General features: G+C 42.8%; 1 protein-coding gene across 1 annotated transcript; it reads left to right on the forward strand.

Moving 5' to 3' along the window:
- Positions 1-614: 614 nt before the first annotated feature.
- On the forward strand, positions 615-20133 carry LOC143286780 (pyridoxal 5'-phosphate synthase subunit PdxT-like). Its single transcript, XM_076594558.1, has 4 exons — positions 615-1387; positions 17510-17777; positions 18027-18156; positions 19684-20133. The coding sequence occupies exons 2-4, from the start codon at positions 17524-17526 to the stop codon at positions 20035-20037; spliced, it is 738 nt and encodes a 245-aa protein (XP_076450673.1). The 5' UTR covers positions 615-1387; positions 17510-17523; the 3' UTR covers positions 20038-20133.
- Positions 20134-24818: the final 4685 nt, after the last annotated feature.

The following is a 24818-nucleotide window of genomic DNA, read 5'->3' on the forward strand; positions in this document are numbered from 1 at the left end:
CCCCTTCTCCCCCACACACCTCCTCACTACCCTACCCTTTTGCATCACCTCCACCCATCCTCACCCTCACTTGCGGTGTTTTCATTGGTTCTACCCCCTCCTCCCCCTCCAGCCCAACCCCCACTGCCCCTCCCTATCTCCCTCTGTCTCCCTCTTATCTCTCTCTCTCCAAACTCCCGTAGAAATTTCCCCCACCCTGTTGATCAACTACAGAACCACCCCTCTGCAACCACCCATCCCCCCATCAATCCTTCCTCTGCCCCCTTCCCACACCCCTTCCCCAGTTTTGTCCTGTTTGACCTGTGCTCATGTAACGGGAGACGGAGGGGGAGAGGTTGAGTTGAAGAGGGTAGAGGGTAGACGGTAAGAGGTCTTTGTCAACAAGAAGGTTGAGAGAGAGAGAGAGTGAACGGGGGAGGGTTAGGGTGGAGGAATGACTCACATGTCCCTACTCTCGTCACCTGCTCTTGGCTCCTTTATCAGAGGAGGGAATGAGGGTGAAGAAATGAAGGAGGAGGAGGAGTGGGGGAGGAGGAGGATAGTTTACCTCCGTCCCTTCCCCCCTCCCCCTCCTCTCTCTCTCTCTCTTTCTCTCCTCACCCACCCACTTCTTTATCGTCCGCCATAGACACGGAAAGGGAGAGGATATATGTTGTCTGCTTTCGTCATTCCACTTTTCTTATATTATGGAGAAGGTTCTGTGAAAAAAACACTTCTCGTGTGAACCGTCCATCGTTGCATCTGCTCTTGTCCGACAGTCTGAAGAGACCATTGCTGCATCTGTTTTTGTCCGACAGTCTAAGCAGTCCAGTGAGGCATCTGCGTTTGCCCGACAGTCTGAGCAGTCCAGTAAGGCATCTGCTTTTGTCCGACAGTCTGAGCAGTCCAGTGGTTTTGTCCGACAGTGTGAAACAGTCAATTTTTGCATCTGCTTTCATCAGACAGTCCGATAGTGTGAACAGTCCATCGTTGCATCTGCTATTTTCCGAAAGTCCGACAGCGTGAGGAGTCCATTGTGGCATCTGCTTTAGTCTGACAGTCAGAAGAGTCCATTGCTACATCTGCCTTTGTCCGGCAATCAAAAGAGTCCATTGTTGCATCTGCTATTTTCCGACAGTCCAACAGCGTGAGGAGTCGATTGTTGCATCTGCTTTAGTCCGACAGTCAGAAGAGTCCATCGCTGCATCTGCCTTTGTCCGACAGTCTGAACAGTCCATCGCTGCATCTGCCTTTGTCCGACAGTCTGAACAGTCCATCGCTGAATCTGCCTTTGTCCGACAGTCAGAAGAGTCCATCGCTGCATCTGCCTTTGTCCGACAGTCTGAACAGTCGATTGCTGCATCTGCCTTTGGCCTGCAGTGCAACACAGCTTTGGGACACATTCGCGGTAAGGATGACCATCTGTCTTTCCTCATATTTTTTTTCTGTTTCGGGGAATCTCTCTGTTTGTTCATGTTCAGTTCTTTCTTTCGGTTTTTGTTGTCGTTGTTTGTTTTGTTGTTGGTTATTTGTTAGTGTTTATGTCTGTGTTTTTCCTTCTTTCTTCTTTCGTTTTTTCCTTATGGATGCTTTTATTTTCCGTTTGGTTTCCTTTTTTCTGTTTGTCTTTGTATCTTTCGTTTCCTTCTGTCTTTTTTGTTGTTGTTGTTGTCTTTCCTTTCGTTCTTCTCTTTCTGTCTGTCGGGTTTTGCTGTCTTTCTCTGTCAGAGAGTAAATCTGATTGTCTTTGTTCATTCATTCATTCATTCATTCATTCATTCATTCATTCATTCATTCATTCATATGTAGAGGAAAAAGAAGTGGAGTGGTAACGCTCTGTCTATGTGAATGAAGCAGCCTGATTTTCAAGAAGAGAAATGTGTTGTCACAAAAAAACTTAAGACACGACGAGACACGATACGACACGACGCGATACGTTGCGATGCGATGCGACACGACACGACACGACACGACACGACACGACACGACACCATGCCACGCCGCACAACATCACACCACACCCACACCAAACCACACCAGACCGCACCATACCACACAACACCACACCAAACTACACCAGATCACACCACACAAGTCACACCATACCACACCGCACCGCACCACACCACATCACACCGCACCACATCACATACCAAACCACACCACACCACATCACACCGCACCACATCACATACCAAACCACACCACACCACATCACACCGCACCACATCACATACCACCGCACCACACCACACCACACCACATCACACCACACCACACCACACCACACCACCCCCACTACCCACCTCACCGCACCACACCGCACCACACCACATCACACCGCACCACACCACACCGCACCACACCACACCACACCACACCTCACCACACCACACCACACCACACCGCACCACACCACACCACACCACACCACACCGCACCACACCACACCACACCACATCACACCGCACCACATCACACCACACCACACCACACCACACCACACCACATCACACCGCACCACACACCACACCACACCACACCACACCACACCACACCACACACATCACATCACACCACAACTCAAGCGACACCGCACCACCACATAACTCCGCACCACATCAAACACACCGCACCACATCACACACCACATCACACCACACGCACACACACACATCACATCACCACCACATCACATCACAACCGGCACCACATCACCCGCACACACTACACCACACCACATCACACCACATCACATCACACCACACACATTCACACCACACCACATTTCCCCCCCCCCCCAAACCACCGACACCACTTCACATACCAAACCAAACAACCCATACCACACCGCAACATCAACGCAACCAAATTACATAGCACAGAACCACACCAACACACATCACGCCACATCAACCGCTCAACACACCAATTTACATACCCACACCACCACATCACATACCAAACCCACACCACACCATCACACACCGCACAACCACACATACCAAACCACACCACATCACACACCACATCACACCACACCACACCCACTCACCACACCACATCAACCCACCCACATCACATCCAAACCACACCACACACCACACCGCACCACATCACATACCAACACCACACCACATCACACCACACACCGCACCACACCTACACCACACACCACACAACTCTACACCACACCTCACCACACCACACCACCCCACCCACACCACCCCACCACACACCACACCCACACCACCCCCCACTCCCCCACCCCCACCTCACCACAACCACCCCACACCACACCACACTACACCACACCTCACCACAACACACCCCACCACCCCACCCCACACCACACCGCAACACCCACCCCCACACCCACCCCACCCCACCCCACCCCCCCCACCCCCACTACCCACCTCACCACACCACACCACACCTCACCAAACCACACCACACCACATCACCCCACACCACACCGCACTATCCCCCACCACACCACATCACACCACCCCACCCCACCCCACCCCACACCACCCCCACTACCCACCTCACCACACCACACCTCACCTCACCACACCACACCCCACCACCCCACCCCACACCACACCGCACTATCCCGACCACACCACATCACACCACCCCACCCCACCCCACCCCACACCACCCCCACTACCCACCTCACCACACCACACCTCACCACACCACACCACACCACACCACACCACATCACCCCACACCACACCGCACTATCCCCCACCACACCACATCACACCACCCCACACCACACCACCTCACACCAAACCACCCCACCCCACCCCACCCCACCCCACCCCACACCACCACCCCACACCACACCTCACCACACCACACGACGACACAACAATACCAACAGCAACACCAGCAAGTGGTGGTTTTGAACCATCGCCCTAAAAAACAAAAGAGTCCTTGCTGATACGTTGGTTGTTTTGGTAGGTTTGAATGTCGGGTCGTTTTCCACGTGTCCGACTGGCTTTCCATCATAGTCTGATGGCACTGACTATAGATAGATAGATAGATAGATAAACAGACAGACAGATAGATAGATAGATAGACTGGCTTTCCATCATAGTCTGATGGCACTGACTATAGATAGATAGATAGATAAACAGACAGACAGATAGAGATATATATAGATAGATAGACTGGCTTTCCATCATAGTCTGATGGCACTGACTATAGATAGATAGATAGATAGATAGATAGATAGATAGATTGGCTTTCCATCATAGTCTGATGACACTGACTATAGACAGACAGACAGACAGACAGATAGATAGATAGATAGATAGATAGATTGGCTTTCCATCATAGTCTGATGACACTGCCTATAGACAGACAGATAGATAGATAGATAGATAGATAGATAGATAGATAGATAGATAGATAGATAGACTGGCTTTCCATCATAGTCTAATGACACTGACTATAGATAGATAGATAGATAGATAGAGAAGAGATGAGAGAGGGAAGCGGTTAGTACATTTTGACATTGTTGCTAACAGTAACAGTTCGACCGACCGCACAGGGCCATATCGGGACTTGAGAGAGACAGAAAGAGAGACAGACAGACAGACAGACAGACAGACAGAAGGAGACAGACAGACAGACAGACAGACAGACAGACAGAGACAGAGGGGGGAGAGAGAGGGGGGGACAGACAGACAGACAGACAGAGAGGAGAGAGAGAGAGAGAGATACATGCATACATTCATACATACATACAGACGGACAGACAGAGACACAGAGAGACACAGAGACAGACAGACAGAGAGGAGAGGAGAGAGAGAGAGAGACGGTTAGGACATTTTGACATTGTTGCTGACAGTAACAGTTCGACCGACCGCACAAGAGAGAGAGAGAAAGAGAGAGAGAGAGACAGACGAACGGACAGACAGACAGAAAGACGGAGAGAGACAGAGGGGAGAGGAGAGAGAGAGAGAGAGAGAGTAATAAAAGTTGTTTTTTTTTTTACCTTGCGCCTATCCACAGTCTAACCCTTTGCCAGAGACATCAACTGGTTGACCTTGTATGTACACGAATTAACCTTATGTCGATGGTGTATATTAATTTACCTTGTAATTATGCACAATCCAACCTTCTGCCAGTAGTTCAAGCTTGTTAACCTTGTAATTGTGTGTGGAATTAGATGACTTGTTGCTTTCTAAAAGAGATATATTTCTTTTGCATTTTCTTCTCTTTATCTCGTTGCCTCTCTCTCTCTCCTTTCTTTGTATCTCTCCTCTTCCTCCCCCCACACTCCCACCCCCATCTCTCCTTCCCTTCCACCTCTTTCTCCCATCTCTCTCTCCCTCTCTCTCTGTCTTTCAAAAAACCAAAAACACAAAAACAAAAAAAACCCAACAATAACAACAACAACTAATGGGCCTATGTTTTATTCTTCGATGAAAAAGATTTTGCTCTCTCTCCCTCTCTCTCTCTCTCTCTCTCTCTAGGACTGTACATAATTATGTTGATCGGGGAGATCGGAAAAGTCTCCACCCTTTTACCCACCAGGCACCGTTACCGAGATTGGAACCCTGGACCCTAAGATTGAAAGTCCAACACTTTAACCACTCGGCTATTGCGCCCGTCCAGGATAATATCTAGATATTATGTTGACAAAGAGGACAATAAACAAAAGATAAGTGAATATGTTTAGCAATGCCGTTGCTCAAACCAACTGACATGTGAGCATCAAGGATCAGCAAGCACTTGACTTGTAAATTAAGTACTGTTGTGAAACTGGCCAGTAAACACAGGTTGTGAAACAACGAACGTAACACTAGCTTGTATAACTAAAAGTAGGTCACTATGAGAGCCCAGAGTCTCAAGTTTCGAGTGCATAATCTACAATGCTGTGTTGAACGCGCGCGTGTGTGTAGATATAATATGTAGGCTATGCCATATCCCAGCTGAGTGTTGTAAGAGGGTTTTACAATCTAAACTGTCCAGAAAGTTCAAGTTCATTAACCGACGCAGCTCTGGGCACTTTCGAACAGATACATGTAAGATCGTAGTCAGGTGAAAGATAAGGTACTTTTGAAACAGGCTTGATTCAAGCTGAATAAGGACATATGCTAGACAGTCCTTTTTTTTTCTTTTCATTGTATACCTCAGGCTGAGTGAGAAGAAAAAAGCATGTATGTTTTCTTATCTCATTTCCCTTGTTTCGTTTCGTTTCGTTTCGTCTCTCTCTCTCTCTCTCTCTCTCTCTCTCTCTCAAGAAGTATATAATAATAATAATGATAATGATAATAATGTACATTTGTATAGCGCCCTTTCTCTCTAAGAGCTCAGGGCGCTTTACACGAAAGAAAATATTACAAATTACATAAATCATTTATGACCACTCTTTCTGAAAACCCCTTCCTCCCCCCCCCCCACAGCCCTCCCTCCCCACACACACACACAACTGTCTGTCTCATACTCTCCACACATCCAAAGTGGGCTGACATGGATGGTGTTGGAAAAAAAAGGAAGCTGAGAGTGCTTATAGATTGGTTTTTAAAAGTTGATATTTTAGTGATGAACGAAAAGCAGAGACGGAATCAGATGCACGGATATGATGAGGAAGGTTGTTCCAGATATGAGGATCAGCAAAGAAGAAAGAACGTTCACCATGCAATGAATGTGTTTGTCTGTCTGTGTGCGTCTATTTCATGTGTCTGTCTGTCTGTTTGTCTCTCTCTCTCAACAAAATATTCGCAGAGAGTGTATGTCTCCCTGTCTGACCCCCCCCCCCCCCTCTCCACCTCCCCCTCTCTCTCTTCTCTATCTCTAACGATGTATACTTAGAACAGACGGACGCAAGCTCTCTCTCTCTCTCTCCCTCTCACTCACTATATTATATGTACACAAGGTGTTAAACAAGGAGATGCGTGTAGCCCTGTTCTTTTCTCATTATTCATAAACGAATTAGCTTTAGAAATAATTGCCAGTGGAAGACATGGTGCAACGCTCTCTCCTGATGTCATTGAATTATTTATATTGTTGCTTGCTGATGATATTGCCTTGGTGTCTGAAACCCCAGCTGGTCTTCAAACTCAATTAAATAACCTATACAATGCAGCTTCCAGACTTCAACTTCATGTTAACATGAAAAAGAGTAATATTGTGGTTTTCAGGAAGGGTGGTTATTTGGCAGCAAGAGAAAGATGGTATTTAAATGGTCAGCTCATGTCTATTGTGAATTGTTACAAATATCTTGGAATATTCTTTCCTACTCGCCTAAGCTTTACATGTGCCTGTCAGGACCTTGCAAGTAGAGCAAAAAAAAAAAAAAAAAAAAAAAAAAAGCCTTGTTATGTATTTTGCAAAAATTGTATATGTTGAATAATAAGTCATTAATTGTGTTCTTAAAACTGTTTGATACCCAGGTACAACCAGTTGCTCAGTATGGTGCTGAAATATGGGGTTTAGACAAAGCTGCTATATACATAGAAAAAGTTCATCTATTTGCTCTTAAGAAATTTTGGGGGGTTCATATCAAAACACCAAATGATTTTGTGTACGGAGAAACAGGTCGTTACCCAATATATAAAAATTCGTCCTTGCAATGTGTTAGATACTGGTTAAAGATTGTACGTATGAGTGAAGAAAGGTTACCATATAAAGCGTATAAAATGTTATATGACTAGGAATTACGTGGTAAAAAATCTTGGGTTTCTGGTATTAGAGAATTTTTGTTTGAAAATGGATTCGGTTTTGTATGGATGAATCAAGGTGTTGAAAACACAAATGTCTTTTTAAAAGAACTTCGTCAACGACTGATTGATAGTAGATGGCAAAACTGGGAAGAACATGTGCAGTGCAGTGATATATATATTTTTTTATAGAACATTTAAATCATCTGTAAATTGTGCACAATATCTACTGCTTGATATTGACAGACATATAAGGTATTTTATGACAAGATTTAGATGTGGAATATCGGACATCATGGTACATCATAACCGTTATAAAATGTATACAGGTGTGAATTTATTGTGTCCTCTGTGTAACAACGAAAATGAAGATGAAAAACAATTTCTGCTTTGTTGTCAGGCTTATCGTGATTTACGTTTAAAGTATGTTCCACAGAAGTATTGTCAGGATCCTTCCCTGTTCCGGACTGCGTTGCTTATGGCATCTGGAAGTGAACCAATAGTAAGAAATGTGTGTATGTATTTACACATAAGCTTTTAAGAGACGCACCATTATGCTTAGCTGATTTAACTAACTGCTTTTGTAATGCCTTCTGTCAGTATATTACTGTTTCAATGCGTTACTCTGAAAATTTGTGTGAATTATTCACAAATACTGTACCCACTTCAGAAGGGGCCATGGCCTATACTGATTAAACTATTCGAGTTCGAGTTCGAGTTTGAGTTCTCTCTCTCTCTCTCGCTATGGTGATAGAGAAATAAAAGTAACCAATACATATAAATATTTAGGAATGTTATTCACAACAAAATTGAGTTTGACGTCTGCGTAGGATCAAGAAAACAGAAAAGGGAAAAAAAGGTATGATCCAAGTTATAAAATCACTCAGGAGACAGCGTTCAACAGACGCATAGCTTTTCTGGAAACTTTTCGATACACAGACTGAACCAGCCTTGAACTATGGAGCGGAAATATGGGGACTCATGTCAAATAACCAAATGGAAAAGGTACATACATTTGCAATGAAGCGCTTTCTTGGTGTTCCATTACACTCATCAAACACTATAATGTATGGCGAAACCCGCAGGTACCCATTGCATATTAGATCAATTGTAAAATGCATAAAATATTGGCTCAAAATAACAAGACTGCCAACAAAACGATCGTATACACAAACATACGAGATGCTGCTGCTGCAAGAGGAGATGGGCAAACAGAACTGGGTATTCCACACCAAGAAAACACTAACGGAACATGGATTCGGTCTTGTTTGGATGTGCCAAGGAGTAGGGCACGAGAGCGGCTTTGTATCGTAATTTAAAGATAGACTTATAGCATGTTACAAACAAAACTGGCACGCAGAAATAGAGAGCAGTGATAGGTATTCATAGTTCTATTCATTTAAATCAATATTTCAAACAGAGAAGTATATTAAGATTATAACAAATAAATGGTATAAAATTTGCTTTGCGAAGCTCAGATTGAGAGCACTTGGACTGAATGCCAGCAGAAGATGGTTCGATTCAGACGTAGCAACATCTCCTTGCCCAATATGTGGCGAAAGCCCAGAAAATAAAATCATTTCATATTCAACTGCGAAAGATACGATGAATTGCGAAAAAAAAACTGTACCAGTTTCAATACAGCTCCAGCGCAGAGAAAAGATTTGTTCGGCATACTGATGACAGAAAATAAAGATATGATACTTTCACTTGCAAAATATGTATCTGAGGCAATAAATACACGGAAAACGTCCATCATCGGTCCAGATGCTCAATAATCAATTAAAAATGAGTATGGTTTCTATGAGGAAAAAAGCATAGATAAATAGGAAGGGTTACATTTAGATAGTCAATCTCGACATTGTAATTATATGATGTGTTCGTATTGATATGATGGATTTTGATGTTGAGGCATAAATAGTTATTTCAGGATTTATATGTACTTCAGTATATGTTTGTATTGATATGATGAGTGTCGATGTTACATACATAAATATGTATTATATGATTTATATGTACTTTGTTTTCTGTGTACTGTCCAAACCTTGGAGACGAACGACTGGAAAAAAAGGGACATTACCACCCTGTCACATGTACTTTAAGCTAATGACAAAGTGTCAAAGTGTCGCAAATCTCTTCTTCGTTTAGGTTGTTTTGATTCTGTTGTTGTTTTTTTTTCCTTCCTGTTCCATTTTATATATTTTGCACCATTTTGTTCTGATTAGTACCTACTATGTCACTAGAGCTTTTCAGCTAATGACATTAAACATTAATTTGAGTGTTCAGTGTTTCTCTCTCTCTCTCTCGCTCTCTCTCTCTCGCTCTCTCTCTCCCTCCCTTTCTCTCTCTCTCTCTCTCCCTCCCTCCCTTTCTCTCTCTCTCGCTCTCACTCTCTCTCAGCGACATATTCGCAGAGAGTGTGTCTCCCTGTTCCCCCCCCACCCCCCACCCCCACACACACACCCCTCTCTTTTCTCTATCTCGAACGATGTACACACAGAACAGACGGATGCGAGCTCTCTCTCTCTCTCTCTCTCTCTCTCTCTCACACACACACACACACACACACACACTCTTACTCTGGTCGAGACATACCCAATATCGTTGCTCTCTACTGTTAAATGTATTAAGTTCTGGCTCAATTAACACAAATAGATGAACACAGATTGCCTTATAAAGCATACAAAATGTTTTTAGAATTAAATAATAAGGATAGAAGAAACTGGGTTTCAAATGTTAGAAAGAAACTACATGAGTACGGTTTTGGTTTTGTATGGCTAAATCAAGGCGTTGAAGATATAAATGTTTTTATCCGTGTGTTCCGCGAAAGATTGGTTGATTGCAGATGGCAAAGTTGGAATTCTCATATCCAGGACAGTTACAGATTTAGTGTATACAGAATGATCAATATTTACATAGTGTTCCAATTTATATGCGTATGCATATTGCTAGAGGTTTGAAGTATTCAATGACGATATTGAGTTTCGGTGTCTCTGATGTTTTCACTCATCAGTATCGCGAAAGGCAGTCAAACATATGTAAATTGCAATGCCCATTATGCAAAGAATCAACTGAAGATGAGGTCCATTTTGTGCTCAGTTGTTCAGTATTGAGAAATATTAGAAAACAACTAATTCCACTCAAATTTTATAGACAGCCGTGTTTATCCAAAACTCATTTTGTTATTGTCGTCTACGAGCAAAACTATTGTACAACATTTTCCTTTGTATCTACATTGAGTATTTAAACGACGCAGTGCTTATGTAACGTATTTTTTCTTTGTATTAACATGCGACTTTATGTCATTTCCATGTCTACCCCTTTCCAATGGGCTATAGCCTATATGAATAAAACGTCTACATCTACGTCTCTCTCACACGAACACACGAACGCAAATGCTCTTTCTCTCTCGCTTTCTCTGTCTCTCTGCCTCTGTCTCTGTCTCTGTCTCTCTGTCTCTGTCTCTGTCTCTCTCTCTCTCTCTCTCACACACACACACACACGAACACACGAACGCAAGTGCTCTCTGTCTCTGTCTGTCGGTCTGTCTGTCTCTCTACGAGGTACACAGCAGTGAATGTGTTAAACAGGTGTGAGGGCTGTCACATGTCTCGTGGGAAGCACGTGAGTCATAAACAGTACGGACGGTTGTAAAAGAGGCCTTTAAGGACGCTCGTACATGCGTCCTTTATTTGAAATTGAGGGCAGTTGTAAAACGTGCTCGTGGCCCTATCGTGGTAAGGTAAGTACTGATTATCTTTCGGGGTTTTTAAAAGGGGTCAGTTCCAATGTGTGTGCGTGTGTGTATGTGTGTGTGTGTGTGTGTGTGTGTGTGTGTGTGTGTGTGTGTGTGTGTGACCCAGCAGTGTCATGCATGAGTGTTGAGATAACTGTGTGGAGGTCGGTGAAGAGTTTAAAGGGGGAAGGACCGCATGAAGTGTGTGTGTTTGTGTGTGTGTGTGTGTGTGTGTGTGTGTGTGTGTGTGTGTGTGTGTGTGTGTGTGTGTGTGTGTGTGTGTTTGTGTGTGTGTGTGTGTGTGTGTGTGTGTGTGTGTGTGTGAGTGTGCATGCATCGATGTGTTTGTGCATGTGCGCACGTGTGTGCGTGTGTGAGCCTGCGTGTGTGTGAGCGTGCGTACGTGTATGTTTCAATCATTATAAAAAGGAAAATAATCAGTAAGATAATGATAACATTTTAAAAGACAAATGCTCACCAACAAATCAGATCCAAAAACGAATGAGCAACTGGCACACCCTTCCTTGATCACAATGCACATGTATATTGTCATGTAAAAAGAAAACATTCAGGTAAGAAAACAAATTACATTTAAAAATAAAGTGAAACATTCTCATCATATAAAAGGAAAATATTCATTAAGAAAATCATAACATTTTAAGACACAAATGAAATGAAAATAAACAAATAACCCATACATACTTCCCTTACAGTGGCTATAGCCTACATGAATAAAACGTCTATGTCTACGTCTCTCTCACACGAACACACGAACGCAAACGCTCACTCACACACACACACACACACACACACACACGAGCGAAAACGCTCTTTCTCTCTCTCTCTCACTCTCTCTCTCTCTCTCACAGACACACACACGCGAACGCAAGTGCTCTCTGTCTCTGTCTGTCTCCCTCTCTGTCTCTGTCTCTGTCACACACACACACACACACACGAACACGAACACAAGTGCTCCTCTGTCTCTGTGTCTGTCTCTGTCTCTCTCTCACACACAGGAACACACGAACGCAAGTGCTCTCTGTCTCTGTGTGTCTCTCTCTGTCTCTCTGTCTGTCTGTCTGTCTCTCTCTATACGAGGTACACAGCAGTGAATGTGATAAACAGGTGTGAGGGCTGTCGCTTGGTCTCGTGGGAAGCACGTGAGTCATAAACAGTATGGACGGTTGTAAAAGAGGCCTTTACTCAACTTTTAAGGGCGCTCATACGATTACTGCGGCCTTTATTTGAACTTGAGGGCAGTTGTAAAACGTGCTCTGACACTATCGTGGTAAGGTAAGTACTGATTATCTTTCAGGGTTTTTAAAAGGGATCAGTTCCAGAGAGAGAGAGAGAGAGAGAGAGTGTGTGTGTGTGAGTGTGTGTGACCCAGCTCTGTCATGCATGAGTGTTGAGATAACTGTGTGGAGGTCGGTGAAGAGTTTAAAGGCTCTCTGTCTCTGTCTGTCTGTCTGTCTCCCTCTATGTCTCTGTCTCACACACACACACACACGCACGCGCGCGCGCGCAAACACACGAACGCAAGTGCTCTCTGTCTCAGTCTGTTTGTCTCTCTCTCTCTCTCTCTCTCTCTCTCTCACAGACACACACACGAACACATGAATGCAAGTGCTCTCTGTCTCCGTCTGTCTCTCTCTCTGTCTCTCTCTTTACACGAGGTACACAGCAGTGAATGTGGTAAACAGGCGTAAGGGCTGTCGCTTGGTCTCGTGGGAAGCACGTGAGTCATAAACAGTAAAGACGGTTGTAAAAGAGGCCTTTACTCAACTTTTAAGGGCGCTCGTACAATTACTGCGGCCTTTATTTGAACTTGAGGGCAGTTGTAAAACGTGCTCTTCACCCTATCGTGGTAAGGTAAGAACTGATTATCTTTCAGGGTTTTTAAAGGGGGTCAGTTCCAGTGTGTGTGTGTGTGTGTGTGTGTGTGTGACAGAGAGACAGCGAGAGTGACAAAGAAAAAAAAAAGGAACGACAGAAAAAAGCTTACGTTCGTGTGTGTGTGTGTGTGTGTGTGTGTGTGTGTGTGTCTGTGTGACACAGAGAGAGAGCAAAAGCGAGAGCAAGGAAGAAAGAAAGAAAAGAACGAGAGAGAGAGAGAGAGAGAGAGAGAGAGCTTGCGTTCGTGAGTTTGTGCGCGCGCGTTTATATATGTGTGTGTGTGTGTGTATGTGTGTGTTTGACACAGGAAGACAACAAGAACGAGAGCGAGAGCGAGAGAGATAAGAGAGAGAGAATCATGTCTTTTAAAAATTTGTAAGACATTGAAACCTTTTTCTTCTTCTTCTTCTGCAAGTTTCATCAGAGACAACAAAAGGACGGGACATGTCATTGCCTTATCTTGTTTTGCTTCACCCAAATATTACTAAGAGAGATAGCCTTGCGCTTTCTTACAAAAAGAAAAAAAGAAGAAAAAAAAAAGAAAAAGAAAGAAAGCTCTAAAACGACTGACTATATTAGAACACGTTGTTTTCGTTAAGTTCAACAGTCAAGCTAAGGCCACGCCACTGCAGTTTCATATCCACAGAGAGGGTGCCTGGATGGAGAGGGGGGAGAGGAGGGGGCAGGGGGTGGGGCGATGTTTTGGGTGATGGCAGAGTGCTTGTTTTTTTTTTGTTTGTTTGGGTTTTTTTGTTTTTTTTTGCAGTTTGTGGAGTCTCCCAAGCGGAGATAAGTCTCCTTGCTGTGAACTCACAATCTGTCCTGCATCTCACGGGTACTTCTGGATCGAACCGAAATTCGATTCACCAAACTGGGTTGCTGTTTGTTTCCATTTTTCGAACTTTCAACCAAGTATTAAAACCTCGACGGCCACAATAGCCGAGTGGTTAAAGCGTTGGACTTTCAATGTGAGGGTCCCGGGTTCGTATCTCGGTAACGGCGCCTGGTGGGTAAAGGGTGAAAATTTGTCCGATCTCCCAGGTCGACAAATATGCAGACCTGCTTGTGCCTGAACCCCCTTCGTGTGTATACGCAAGCAGAAGATCAAATACGCACGTCAAAGATCCTGTAATCCATGTCAGCGTTCGGTGGGTTATGGAAACAAGCACATACCCAGCATGAACACTCTCGAAAACGGATTATGGCTGCCTACATGGCGGGGTAAAAACGGTCATACACGTCAAAGCCGACTTGTGAACATACGAGTGAACGTGGGAGTTGCGGCCCACGATCGAAGAAGAAGAAATCCTTGCCTGCTCTTGACGAGTATTCTTGGCAATGAAAGGCTGACACTTCTCTGAAATCAGACAAGAGTTTTACTACAAGTCAGGATGTCAGTTACTACTCTGTAGCTGGAATTGTTCCTTTTGGGACAGCTTCACTTGGTGCCCAGAAAAAAAAACCCAAACCGTTACAACGCTTTGAAATACACAGGAAGTAGACAAGGGCTTGAAAATGAGTGAAGGGGCACGACTCTTGATGAACTTCCGGGAAACACACTGACAAAGTTTGGGCACAGTCTGAGCAATGTGTGTGTGTGTGTGTGTGTGTGTGTGTGTGTGTGTGTGTGTGTGTGTGATACCAAGAAAGTAGTCTTTCGTCAATCTTAAGCTTCAGTTTTCAGTTTCAGTTTCTCGAGGAGGCGTCACTGCGGTCGGACAATTCCATATACGTTAAACCACATCTGCCGAGCAGATGCCTAACCAGGAACATAACCCAACGCAATTAGTCAGGCCTTGAGTGCATGCATGCATACACACACACACACACACACACACACACACACACACACGCACACACACAGAATTTCGCCAGAGGACAACACTCCAGTTGCCATGGGTTCTTTTTCAGTGAGCTAAGTGCGTGCTGCACACGGGACCTCGGTAATCGTCGTATCCGAAAGACTAGACACTCAGTTTCATTTTCCAGTCACAACTTTGGAACAAAAAATAGCGAGAGCGGGATTGGAACCCAGACCTCCACGGACTCTGTATTGGCAGACGAACGTCGAACGTCTTATCCTAGCTGTGACCTTGCTCCACAATGTGTACAGTATTTCTGATCCTGACAATGAGGGACAAAGTAGTTGGAATCCTTCGGTCATGGCTGACCATGGATAGAGTATATCAGACATAATGTCTAATTGGGCTGTCTGCTTGGACCAAGCAGCGTCGCCTGTGACTGTAGAGACTGATGCGAGAGAGACAGTCTCTGTCGCAGCGGTCACATGTGTAAGCTGATGCTGGTCTGTTGGCTGCCGTCCCTTTTCTGCGAGCTCGCTATTCTGCTGCAGCAGCTGCAGCTGACAGTTTGTCCTCACCAATCCGGTCAGGCATCTGCTTGGCAGATGTGGTGTAGCGTATATGGTTTGTCCGAGCGCAGTGACGCCTCCTTGAGCAACTGAAACTGAAACAATCCGTAGCTGATTTTTGAGAGTGCTTCTCCATCTGTTGCTGTCATATGCAAGGTCCTCCCAGGACTCAGTGTTGATCTCAAGCGCCTTCATGTCACGTTTGCAAACGTCTTTGTATCTCAGCTGTGGGCGGCCGATGCTTCTCTGCCCCGTGGCGAGTTCTCCATAAAGGACGTCTTTTGGGATGCGACCATCTTCCATGCGGCGAACGTGGCCCAACCAGCGCAGCCGACGCTGTCTCAGCATGGTATACATGGTCGGGAGGCCAGCGAGAGTCAGGACTTCGGTGTTTGTCACCTTGTCTTGCTAGGAGATGCCGAGTATGCGCCGTAGGCTTCTCAGGTGGAAGGTATTGAGCCTTTTCTCCTGACAAGCATGTGTGGTCCACGCCTCACTGCCACACAAAAGGTAGACACACACAGAGGGACAGAACGATCGTTGTAAAGATTGAAAGCTGAGGCAGTATGTCAATCATCTAGGTATGACAGTCAGTCGTATCCGACTATGACCACCAGAACAGCAGAGGAGGCAACTGCTGTCCCGACTATCTGGTCCAGAATTTAGGTTACAGTGGAGAGTGTCTTGCCCAAGTTACATACCCACTCTCTTGGCCTGGAGGGTTTTAGGACAGTCGGCGTTGGGGATGGTTCCCAAAGGCCAGCTAACCCCCCAAGGCTGCAGTACAAAGAGCCAGTGCAGTGTTGCCTCCTAGTTTGAGTCATAGTCTTTCACAAAAGACAAAGCTGCAAATGGCTTCCCACTTCAATGGAGAAACCACTGATCATACATCTTTTACTTTGCTGTTCGCCCAACTGTAAGCTTATGTCAGTCTATGATATGAACCGAGTGTTGGGCCGAGTGAGTCATCTACTCATTTATGAGTCGGTGGAGTGATGGCCTAGAGGTAACGCGTCCGCCTAGGAAGCGAGAGAATCTAAGCTCGCTGGTTCGAATCACGGCTCATCAGACGATATTTTCTCCCCTTCCACTAGACCTTGAGTGGTGGTCTGGACGCTAGTCATTCGGATGAGACGATAAACCGAAGTTCAGTGTGCAGCATGCACTTAGCGCACGTAAAAGAACCCACGGCAACAAAAGGGTTGTTCCTCGCAAAATTCTGTAGAAAAATCCACTTCGATAGGAATTAATAAAACTGCAGTCAGGAAAAAAAAGAAAAAAGAAAAAAAGGTGGCGTTATAGTGTAGCAAGCAGCCCGGATTTCACACAGAGAAATCTGTTATGATAGAAAAAAAGAAATACAAAAAAATTCTCTTTCAGATCTCCCAGGCGGGAAAGGTTACAGACACTGTCACCCTCTCAATTCTGAAAAAAAAGTTAATATTTGTACAACACAGACATGTTCCGCTATTGTTCTTCTTTGTCTGTCTGTCTGTCAGTCTATTAATTTTATAAGCTATCTGTCTGCCTGCCTCTGTTGTTCGTCTTTTGCCTGTGTGTGTCTGCCCTTTGGTCTGTACTATTTACCGGTCTGCTTGCATGTCTGTCGTCTGTCTGTCTACCTCTCTCTCTCTCTCTCTCTCTCTCTCTCTCACACACACACACACACACACACACACACACACTGATGATAATGATTTGCAACAAAACAAATCAAACTTAAACATACTGACAGGTATGTTTTTAGATATAACAAGTTACACACCCTTTCCAAGTTAAAAAAAAAATTACTTGAATTAAGTTGTATCCACTAAACCATGACCCGTCAAATTTAACATGTTGCAGTCCGACTGTCAGAAATGCCCGGTTCTACAGGGGAGAGCAGCCACACGATGGCAGGTACAGGCTCAGGGGCACACGTGACCGTGGGAATCATGGCAGTGCAAGGAGCCTTTCTTGAGCACCAGGTGGCGCTGCAGAGGTCGGCGGAAGTTCTTCCTCAGCGTCCGTCAGTCTCCGTGCGCGAGATCCGCCAAGCCAGTGACGTCACTTCCGACCTTCAGGGCTTGATCATTCCTGGAGGGGAGAGCACCACTATGAGTTTGTTTCTGCGGTTAGTGAATTGTCGTGTGTGTGTGTGTGTGTGTGTGTGTGTGTGTGTGTATCTGTGTGTGTGTGTGTGTGTGTGTGTGTGTGTGTGTGTGTGTGTGTGTGTGTGTGCGCTTGCTTGCTTGCTTGCTTCCTTGTTTGTGTATGTGTAGACAGACATTTTCATGATTCCGATTATTTGTATTTACTCTTTTCTGTATCCTACGAACTGCTGGAAAACACTTATAAAAATCTGCTTGTTTGTCTGTTTCAGAAGAAACAACATGGAGGAGCCTTTGAGAGCGTGGATTGGTCAGAAGAGACACGTGACCTGGGGCACATGCGCAGGAATGATTTTGCTCTCCAAACACACAGAGCATCAAAAGATTGGGGGACAGTCTTCGGTATGCATATATGTATATGTATATGTACATGTGTATATATATATATATATATATATATATATAGAGAGAGAGAGAGAGAGAGAGAGAGAGAGAGAGAGAGACAGACAGACAGACAGACAGACAGACAGGCCTAAAAACAATAGATAAGGAATAAATGTAGGTGATCAAACACACACACACACACACACACACACACACACACACACACACACACACACACACACACACACACACACACACACACACACACACAAACTAAATAAGTAAGTAAACAAACAAATCAATATATAAATGAATAGACACGAGATTTCATGACAACGAAATGGAAGGATATGAAACTGAAAAAAAAGAAGAAAAAGAATAAGATAAAAGAAAACAAATGAAATAAAACACATAAGATAAGATAGAATTAAAGAAAGAAAGGAAGGAAGAAAGGACCCCCCCCCCGACCCCCATTTCAAAATGAAATATAATAGAAAAAAAAAGAGAACAGAACAGAATAGAATACAAGTGTCTTTATTACCAAGTGTACGGGGGTCTCAAGGAATATTGGGGGAGTGGGGGGGGTGGGAGGCGGCGTGGAGGAGATAGTACATAAAGTACGAACATAAATCGAAAATCATACACAAACACAGACACAGTAGAAATTAGGATACATTCAAGTGCATACAAGTGGAATAAGATGAAGTTAAAGACAGAAAGAATTAAGAGACCCCGATTCCCATCTTCAGCCAAACCAGTAAGCATCAGAAGGCAAACAACAAGAAAATATCAAAGCAACAAAACGCATTTGTAAGAAAAAAAAAACACACACAAAAAGAACACAACAAAAACGCAACACCAACACCAGAACCAAAAGACACAAATCTTGCATCGCCCGCCAAGAATCCCTTTAGCTATGTCACAGGCTCTGTGTGTGTGTGTGTGTGTGTGCGTGCGTGTGTGCGTGTGTGTGTGTGTGTGTGTGTTTACGAGTGTCTGATGATAGTCGAGTTGCTTTGCATTACCTAAGATAATGCGCTCCATAAATTATTATCCATATCATTATTATCATTGTTGCTGTTATTGTTATTATCATTGTTATTGTGGTTGTTATTGTTATTATCATTATTATTGTTGTTGTTATTGTTCATATCATCCATGTTACAATTGATATTGCTTATATTGATATCCATATTGTTCATATCATTCATATTCACGGAAGTAGTAGTAGTGGTAGTAGCAGCAGTTGTAGCAGGATTAGAAGTAGAGTATCGTTACTGTTGCTTTGGCAGTAGTTGTAGTAGTAGTAGTAGTAGTCGTATGTATTTATTCATATATCTATCTATTCGTGTATTCATTCGTTTATTTATATATCTATCTATTCATATATTTAGTCGTTTATTCTTTTTTTCTATTCGTGTATTTATTCATCTGTTCATTTATCTATCTGATATCTATTTCATGTGTTTATTCATTCATTTATTTACTCCTTTTTCCCCCCCATTATCTATTTATTCATTTATTTTCCTCATTGTTATTGTGCAGCTTGGTGTGACGGACACAGTGGTGTCTAGGAACTATTTCGGGCGCCAAGTGGACAGCTTTGAAGCCGACCTTCCCATCACTCACCCTCAGCTCCTGTATCCTTCTTCTTCGTCGGCTAGTCCCCAAAAGGACTACTTTCGGGGCGTATTCATCCGCGCCCCAGCAGTTCTGGAGGTGACGGATCCCTCCGTGGAAGTGTTGGCTTCGCTGCGACTGAGTGACAAGATGGCGCCCGTGGTGGTCGCCTTCCGCCAAGGGAGAGTACTCTCCACAGCTTTTCACCCGGAACTGACGGAAGACCTGCGCTGGCATCGCTATTTCTTGCAGATGGTGCTGAGTGAGAATCAGGGTTAAATGAGGACTGAGAATAGAATGGTTTTTATTTTCTTAATTCCATTTCTTTTTGTTTGTTTGTTTGTTTATTTATTTATCAATTTATTCTATTTTGTGTGTGTGTGTGTGGGAGGGGGGTGGGGGGGGGGGGGGTAGGGGGCAGGAGGAGAGGGGTGTTGGGGTGGGGGGGTGTTGGGTTGGGCTGGTTGGTTCAGTATTGGTTAACTCGTCTTGTGTTTTCACTAATCTATTTATTTATTTATTATTCATTTATTTGTTCATTTGTCTATTTAGTTATTCATTTGTTTTGTTGTTGTTTTTTCTGCTGACTTTAAAAAAAATATTATTCATCTATTTCGTCCTTCATTCGTTCATTTATCTATTTATTTATTTATCTGTTTATTTATTCATCTGTTTACTTATTCGTTCATTTATTCATTTATTTATTCATCTGTCCTTCATTCGTTCATTTATCTATTTATTTATTTATCTGTTTATTTATTCATCTGTTTACTTATTCGTTCATTTATTCATTTATTTATTCATCTATAATATTCATTTTGCCTGTGTGGAATAGTTTCTATCTATTTATTTATTTATTTATCTGTTTATCTATTTACCTATCTATGCATTTATTCATCTGTTTACTTATTCGTTCATTTATTCATTCATTTATTCATCTATAATATTCATTTTGCATGTATGGAATAGTTTCGATTGCTTTTGATTTCATCATACTTTTTATGGAGTTTGAACACAGTTGGTTGAGATATTAAAAACGTAAAAAAGAAGAAAAAAAAGAAAAAAGACATCGGATAGACTGGGTTGTATCGTAAGATGAGTTGATGTTGTTGCCTTTGTTATTGTTATTCAGATCATTCGTGTTATTGTCAATAGTATTCATACTCATATACAGACACAGATACAGAATGATTTATTATCTCAAGAAGAGAAATTCATGCGTGGTATACGCTACATAATCAATGTACGGTATGAACACACAAAAGGAATAGAATGCTCAAATGCCAAGTTAATGTGGGACCTCACAATCATAAACATCTGTTGATCACAGTCATTCAATATCAGTGAAAATGTATGCGTGTATGAAAGAAAATATGCTTAACTGCTAAGTTAATACAAGCATCACATAAACTAATCACAGTCACACACATGCATAAATAATTATCATACAAAACTAAAACACAAGACATGTATACACTGTTAAAACCAAGCTATTTAGCAGTATTTAAAATCTAATACAAAATATAAAGTACACACATACGTACACATGCGTACACACACACACACACACACACACACACACACACATTCTCTCGCTTCCGAGGCGGACGCGTTACCTGTCGGCCAACACTCCACAAAGGCTATATGTGAGCCGTTATAGCTCTGCCTCTTCTTGCCCTTGCATGACACCCAGACATTTTAAACACCAGTATGTTCAATGAGTAGAGGTTGTTTTGTCGCGGATCAAACACGCACGCACTTGGCGCACTGAAAAATTACCCATGGCAACGACAGCGTTGTTCTCTGGCAAAATTCTGTAGCAGAAGATCCTCTCTTGTAGGTACACACGTACACATGTGCGTGCACTCAAGGCCTGTCTAAGCGCGTTGTTGGGTTATGCTGCTGGTCAGGCATCTGCTTAGCAGATGTGGTGTGGCGTATAATTATAGAATTGTGTGAATGCAGTGTCGCCTCCTTGAGAAACTTGAAACTGAAACTGAAGCGGATCAAACATAATATTGTAGAAATGAAACCCAGCATCTAAGGGATTTTTCACGGCTTTGTCGCTTTTATACTTACCTAAATTAGATGATGTGATGCAACAGAAACTATCTAATTGTACATACAAGTATGCTACTATTTCTGAACTCAGGACGTCATCAGCTGAAAGAAGAAAGCATATATTTAGATGGTTGTTTGTAAATGTTGCCCTGTCTTGAGTTACGTGAAACTTCCATTATCAACCAGCTGCTAAAAGAAAAAGAAAAAAAGGAAACAAAACCGGGCTGCAATATCATATTTGCAGCATTGAATAAATCATCTGTTTCCTGACATAGATTGATTAAATCAGTAAACCTTTTAAAACACACATCGCATGCCGAATAAATCAGCAACTACGTAATTCCAGACAGTCAGCAAAGTTTCCAAACACATCGAACAATTCAGCAATTTCTTTACACACTTTGATTTTTTTTTTTTTTTTTTTTTTTTTTTTTTTTTGCTGCTGCCCCGTCATCTGCACCGTTTCAGTGGCATTACTCCCACGCCGCTCATTCCGAGTCTCCGATACACAGTCACACCCGGGTTTGTCTGTCGTAGTCCCCAGTGCCTGCAGTCCACAGGGAACCGTCTATGTTAGGTCGTAAGGAGGCAACACAACAGAGGGGACCCTGCACTGCTGCTGAGTCACTTTGGTGGTGTTCGGTAGTGCCTATTCTGATTTAACGTACTTATGGCACCACCTACTAAGCCCCCTACTTAAGACAATAATGGCTTAATCGCAGAGCCAGACTGAGTGAGCATCTCCCTCAGATACACTATGAATTTTAAACTGTCGGTAAATTCCTCAGGTGATGCATTGAACAAGCACATTCTCCACACACAGCAGAAATTCTTCACATAGATCTGATAGGTCAGGAAATCTTTCAAACACATTGCATGTTAGATAAAACAGCAAATTCTTATCTTAATTCCAGACATTGAATAAGGCACCAAATTCTTCACGCCCATTGAACACACCAGCAAATTCGTCATTCCATACTCTGAACAAGACAGCAAATTCTTCACGCCCATTGAACACACCAGCAAATTCGTCATTCCATACACTGAACAAGACACCAAATTCTTCACGCCCATTGAATACACCAGCAAATTCGTCATTCCATACACTGAACAAGACAGCAAATTCTTCACGCCCATTGAACACACCAGCAAATTCGTCATTCCATACACTGAACAAGACAGCAAATTCTTCACGCCCATTGAACACACCAGCAAATTCGTCATTCCATACACTGAACAAGACAGCAAATTCTTCACGCACATCGAGTACTGAACAGTTTTGTCAGTAAATTCTCAAGTTCATATAGTGAATTTTCACATTCTTCACACATATCAAATGAGTCAGCAAAATCTTCACACTCACTGAATGAGTCAGAAAACACTTAACACACTTTGAATAAATCAGCAAATTCCTCACACACATTGAGTATTGATCCGCCAGTAAATTCTTCATGTCATACATTGAATCAACACATTCTTCACACACACACACACACACACACACACACACACACACACACACACACACATTGAATAATTCCACAAATTGTCAACAGACATTGAAAAAGTTGCTTTACTCTTCACCCCACAAATTGAATATGTCAGTAAATTCTTCATATGCATCGAATAAGTCAGCAAATTCTTAATCCAACAAACTGAAGATATAAGTAAATTTTTCACAGACACTGAATACGTAAATGGTTTCTTAACAGGCATTGAAAAAGTCAGCAAATTCTGCATCACACACATTGAATATGTCAGTAAATGTCTTAATTCACACGCATTGATAAATTCTCTGTCCCGCACAAACTTCTCGATTACATAATTACGCACGATCATTTTCTCAAATACAGTTCTTATTACCCTTTGTCATCAAATTATTACAAGATATGTATGGCACTTAGCTTCAGTTCTGTCTAAAACGTTCAGCCTACCGTTTACCAAAGATATCCGCAAATCATTGATTTGGCATTAACAAATAAACACTTACACTGCTGTTGTATAAAAAGACGTGTAGCGGACAGAATGCAGTTCTTTTATTTCTCGAATACAGTTCTTATTACCCTTCGTCATCAAATTCATACATCATACCTATGGCACATAGTCGGATTCATTTCTATCCGAAAATTTCAGCATACTGTTACCAAAGATATCTGCATATCATTTATGTGGCATTAACAAATAATCATTTGTATTTGTATTTATCTGTATTTGTATTTCTTTTTATCCCAACAGATTTCTCTGTGTGAAATTCGGGCTGCTCTCCCCAGGGACAGCGCGTCGCTACACTACAGCGCCAACCATTTTTTTGTATTTTTTCCTGTGTGCAGTTTTATTTGTTTTTCCTATCGAAGTGGATTTTTCTACAGAATTTTGCCAGGAACAACCCTTTTGTTGCTGTGGGTTCTTTTACGTGCGCTAAGTGCATGCTGCACACGGGACCTCGGTTTATCGTCTCATCGTGTGTGTGTGTTTGTGTGTGTGTGTGTGTGTGTGTGTGTGTGTGTGTGATAGTGAGAGTGTAGTAGTAGATAGAGAGAGAGAGAGAGAGAGAGAGAGAGAGAGAGAGAGAGAAGACAGAGACAGAGAGAATCAAAATTAGAATCAGAATCAGAATCAGATTTAGTTTTGATTGTCAATTAAACCTTAACTAGGTTTATAAGACACGCATGTACAGTCACATATACCTCGGTTTATCGTCTCATCCGAATGACTAATCATTTAGATTTACGCTGCTGCTATAATAACCAAAAAAAAAAAAAAACACCCCAAAAAAAAAAAAAGAAAAGAAAAAGTGTAGCTGCCCAGAATGCATGGAATTCAAAATGCACATATCTTGAACAGCACTCACATCGAGGGACATTTTAATGGTTATTGAGTCTTGTGTTGTGTCTTCAACCTTTCTACAATCATCATACAGTTCGCTCAAAAGCTGATCATTGTTAACAGACGTATTTCCTTGAAAATCATTAAAAAGATTCAAAATGCTGCTAAACCAC

Source organism: Babylonia areolata, chromosome 10, assembly GCF_041734735.1.
Source record: "Babylonia areolata isolate BAREFJ2019XMU chromosome 10, ASM4173473v1, whole genome shotgun sequence".
NCBI classification, from domain to species: Eukaryota; Metazoa; Mollusca; class Gastropoda; order Neogastropoda; family Buccinidae; genus Babylonia; species Babylonia areolata.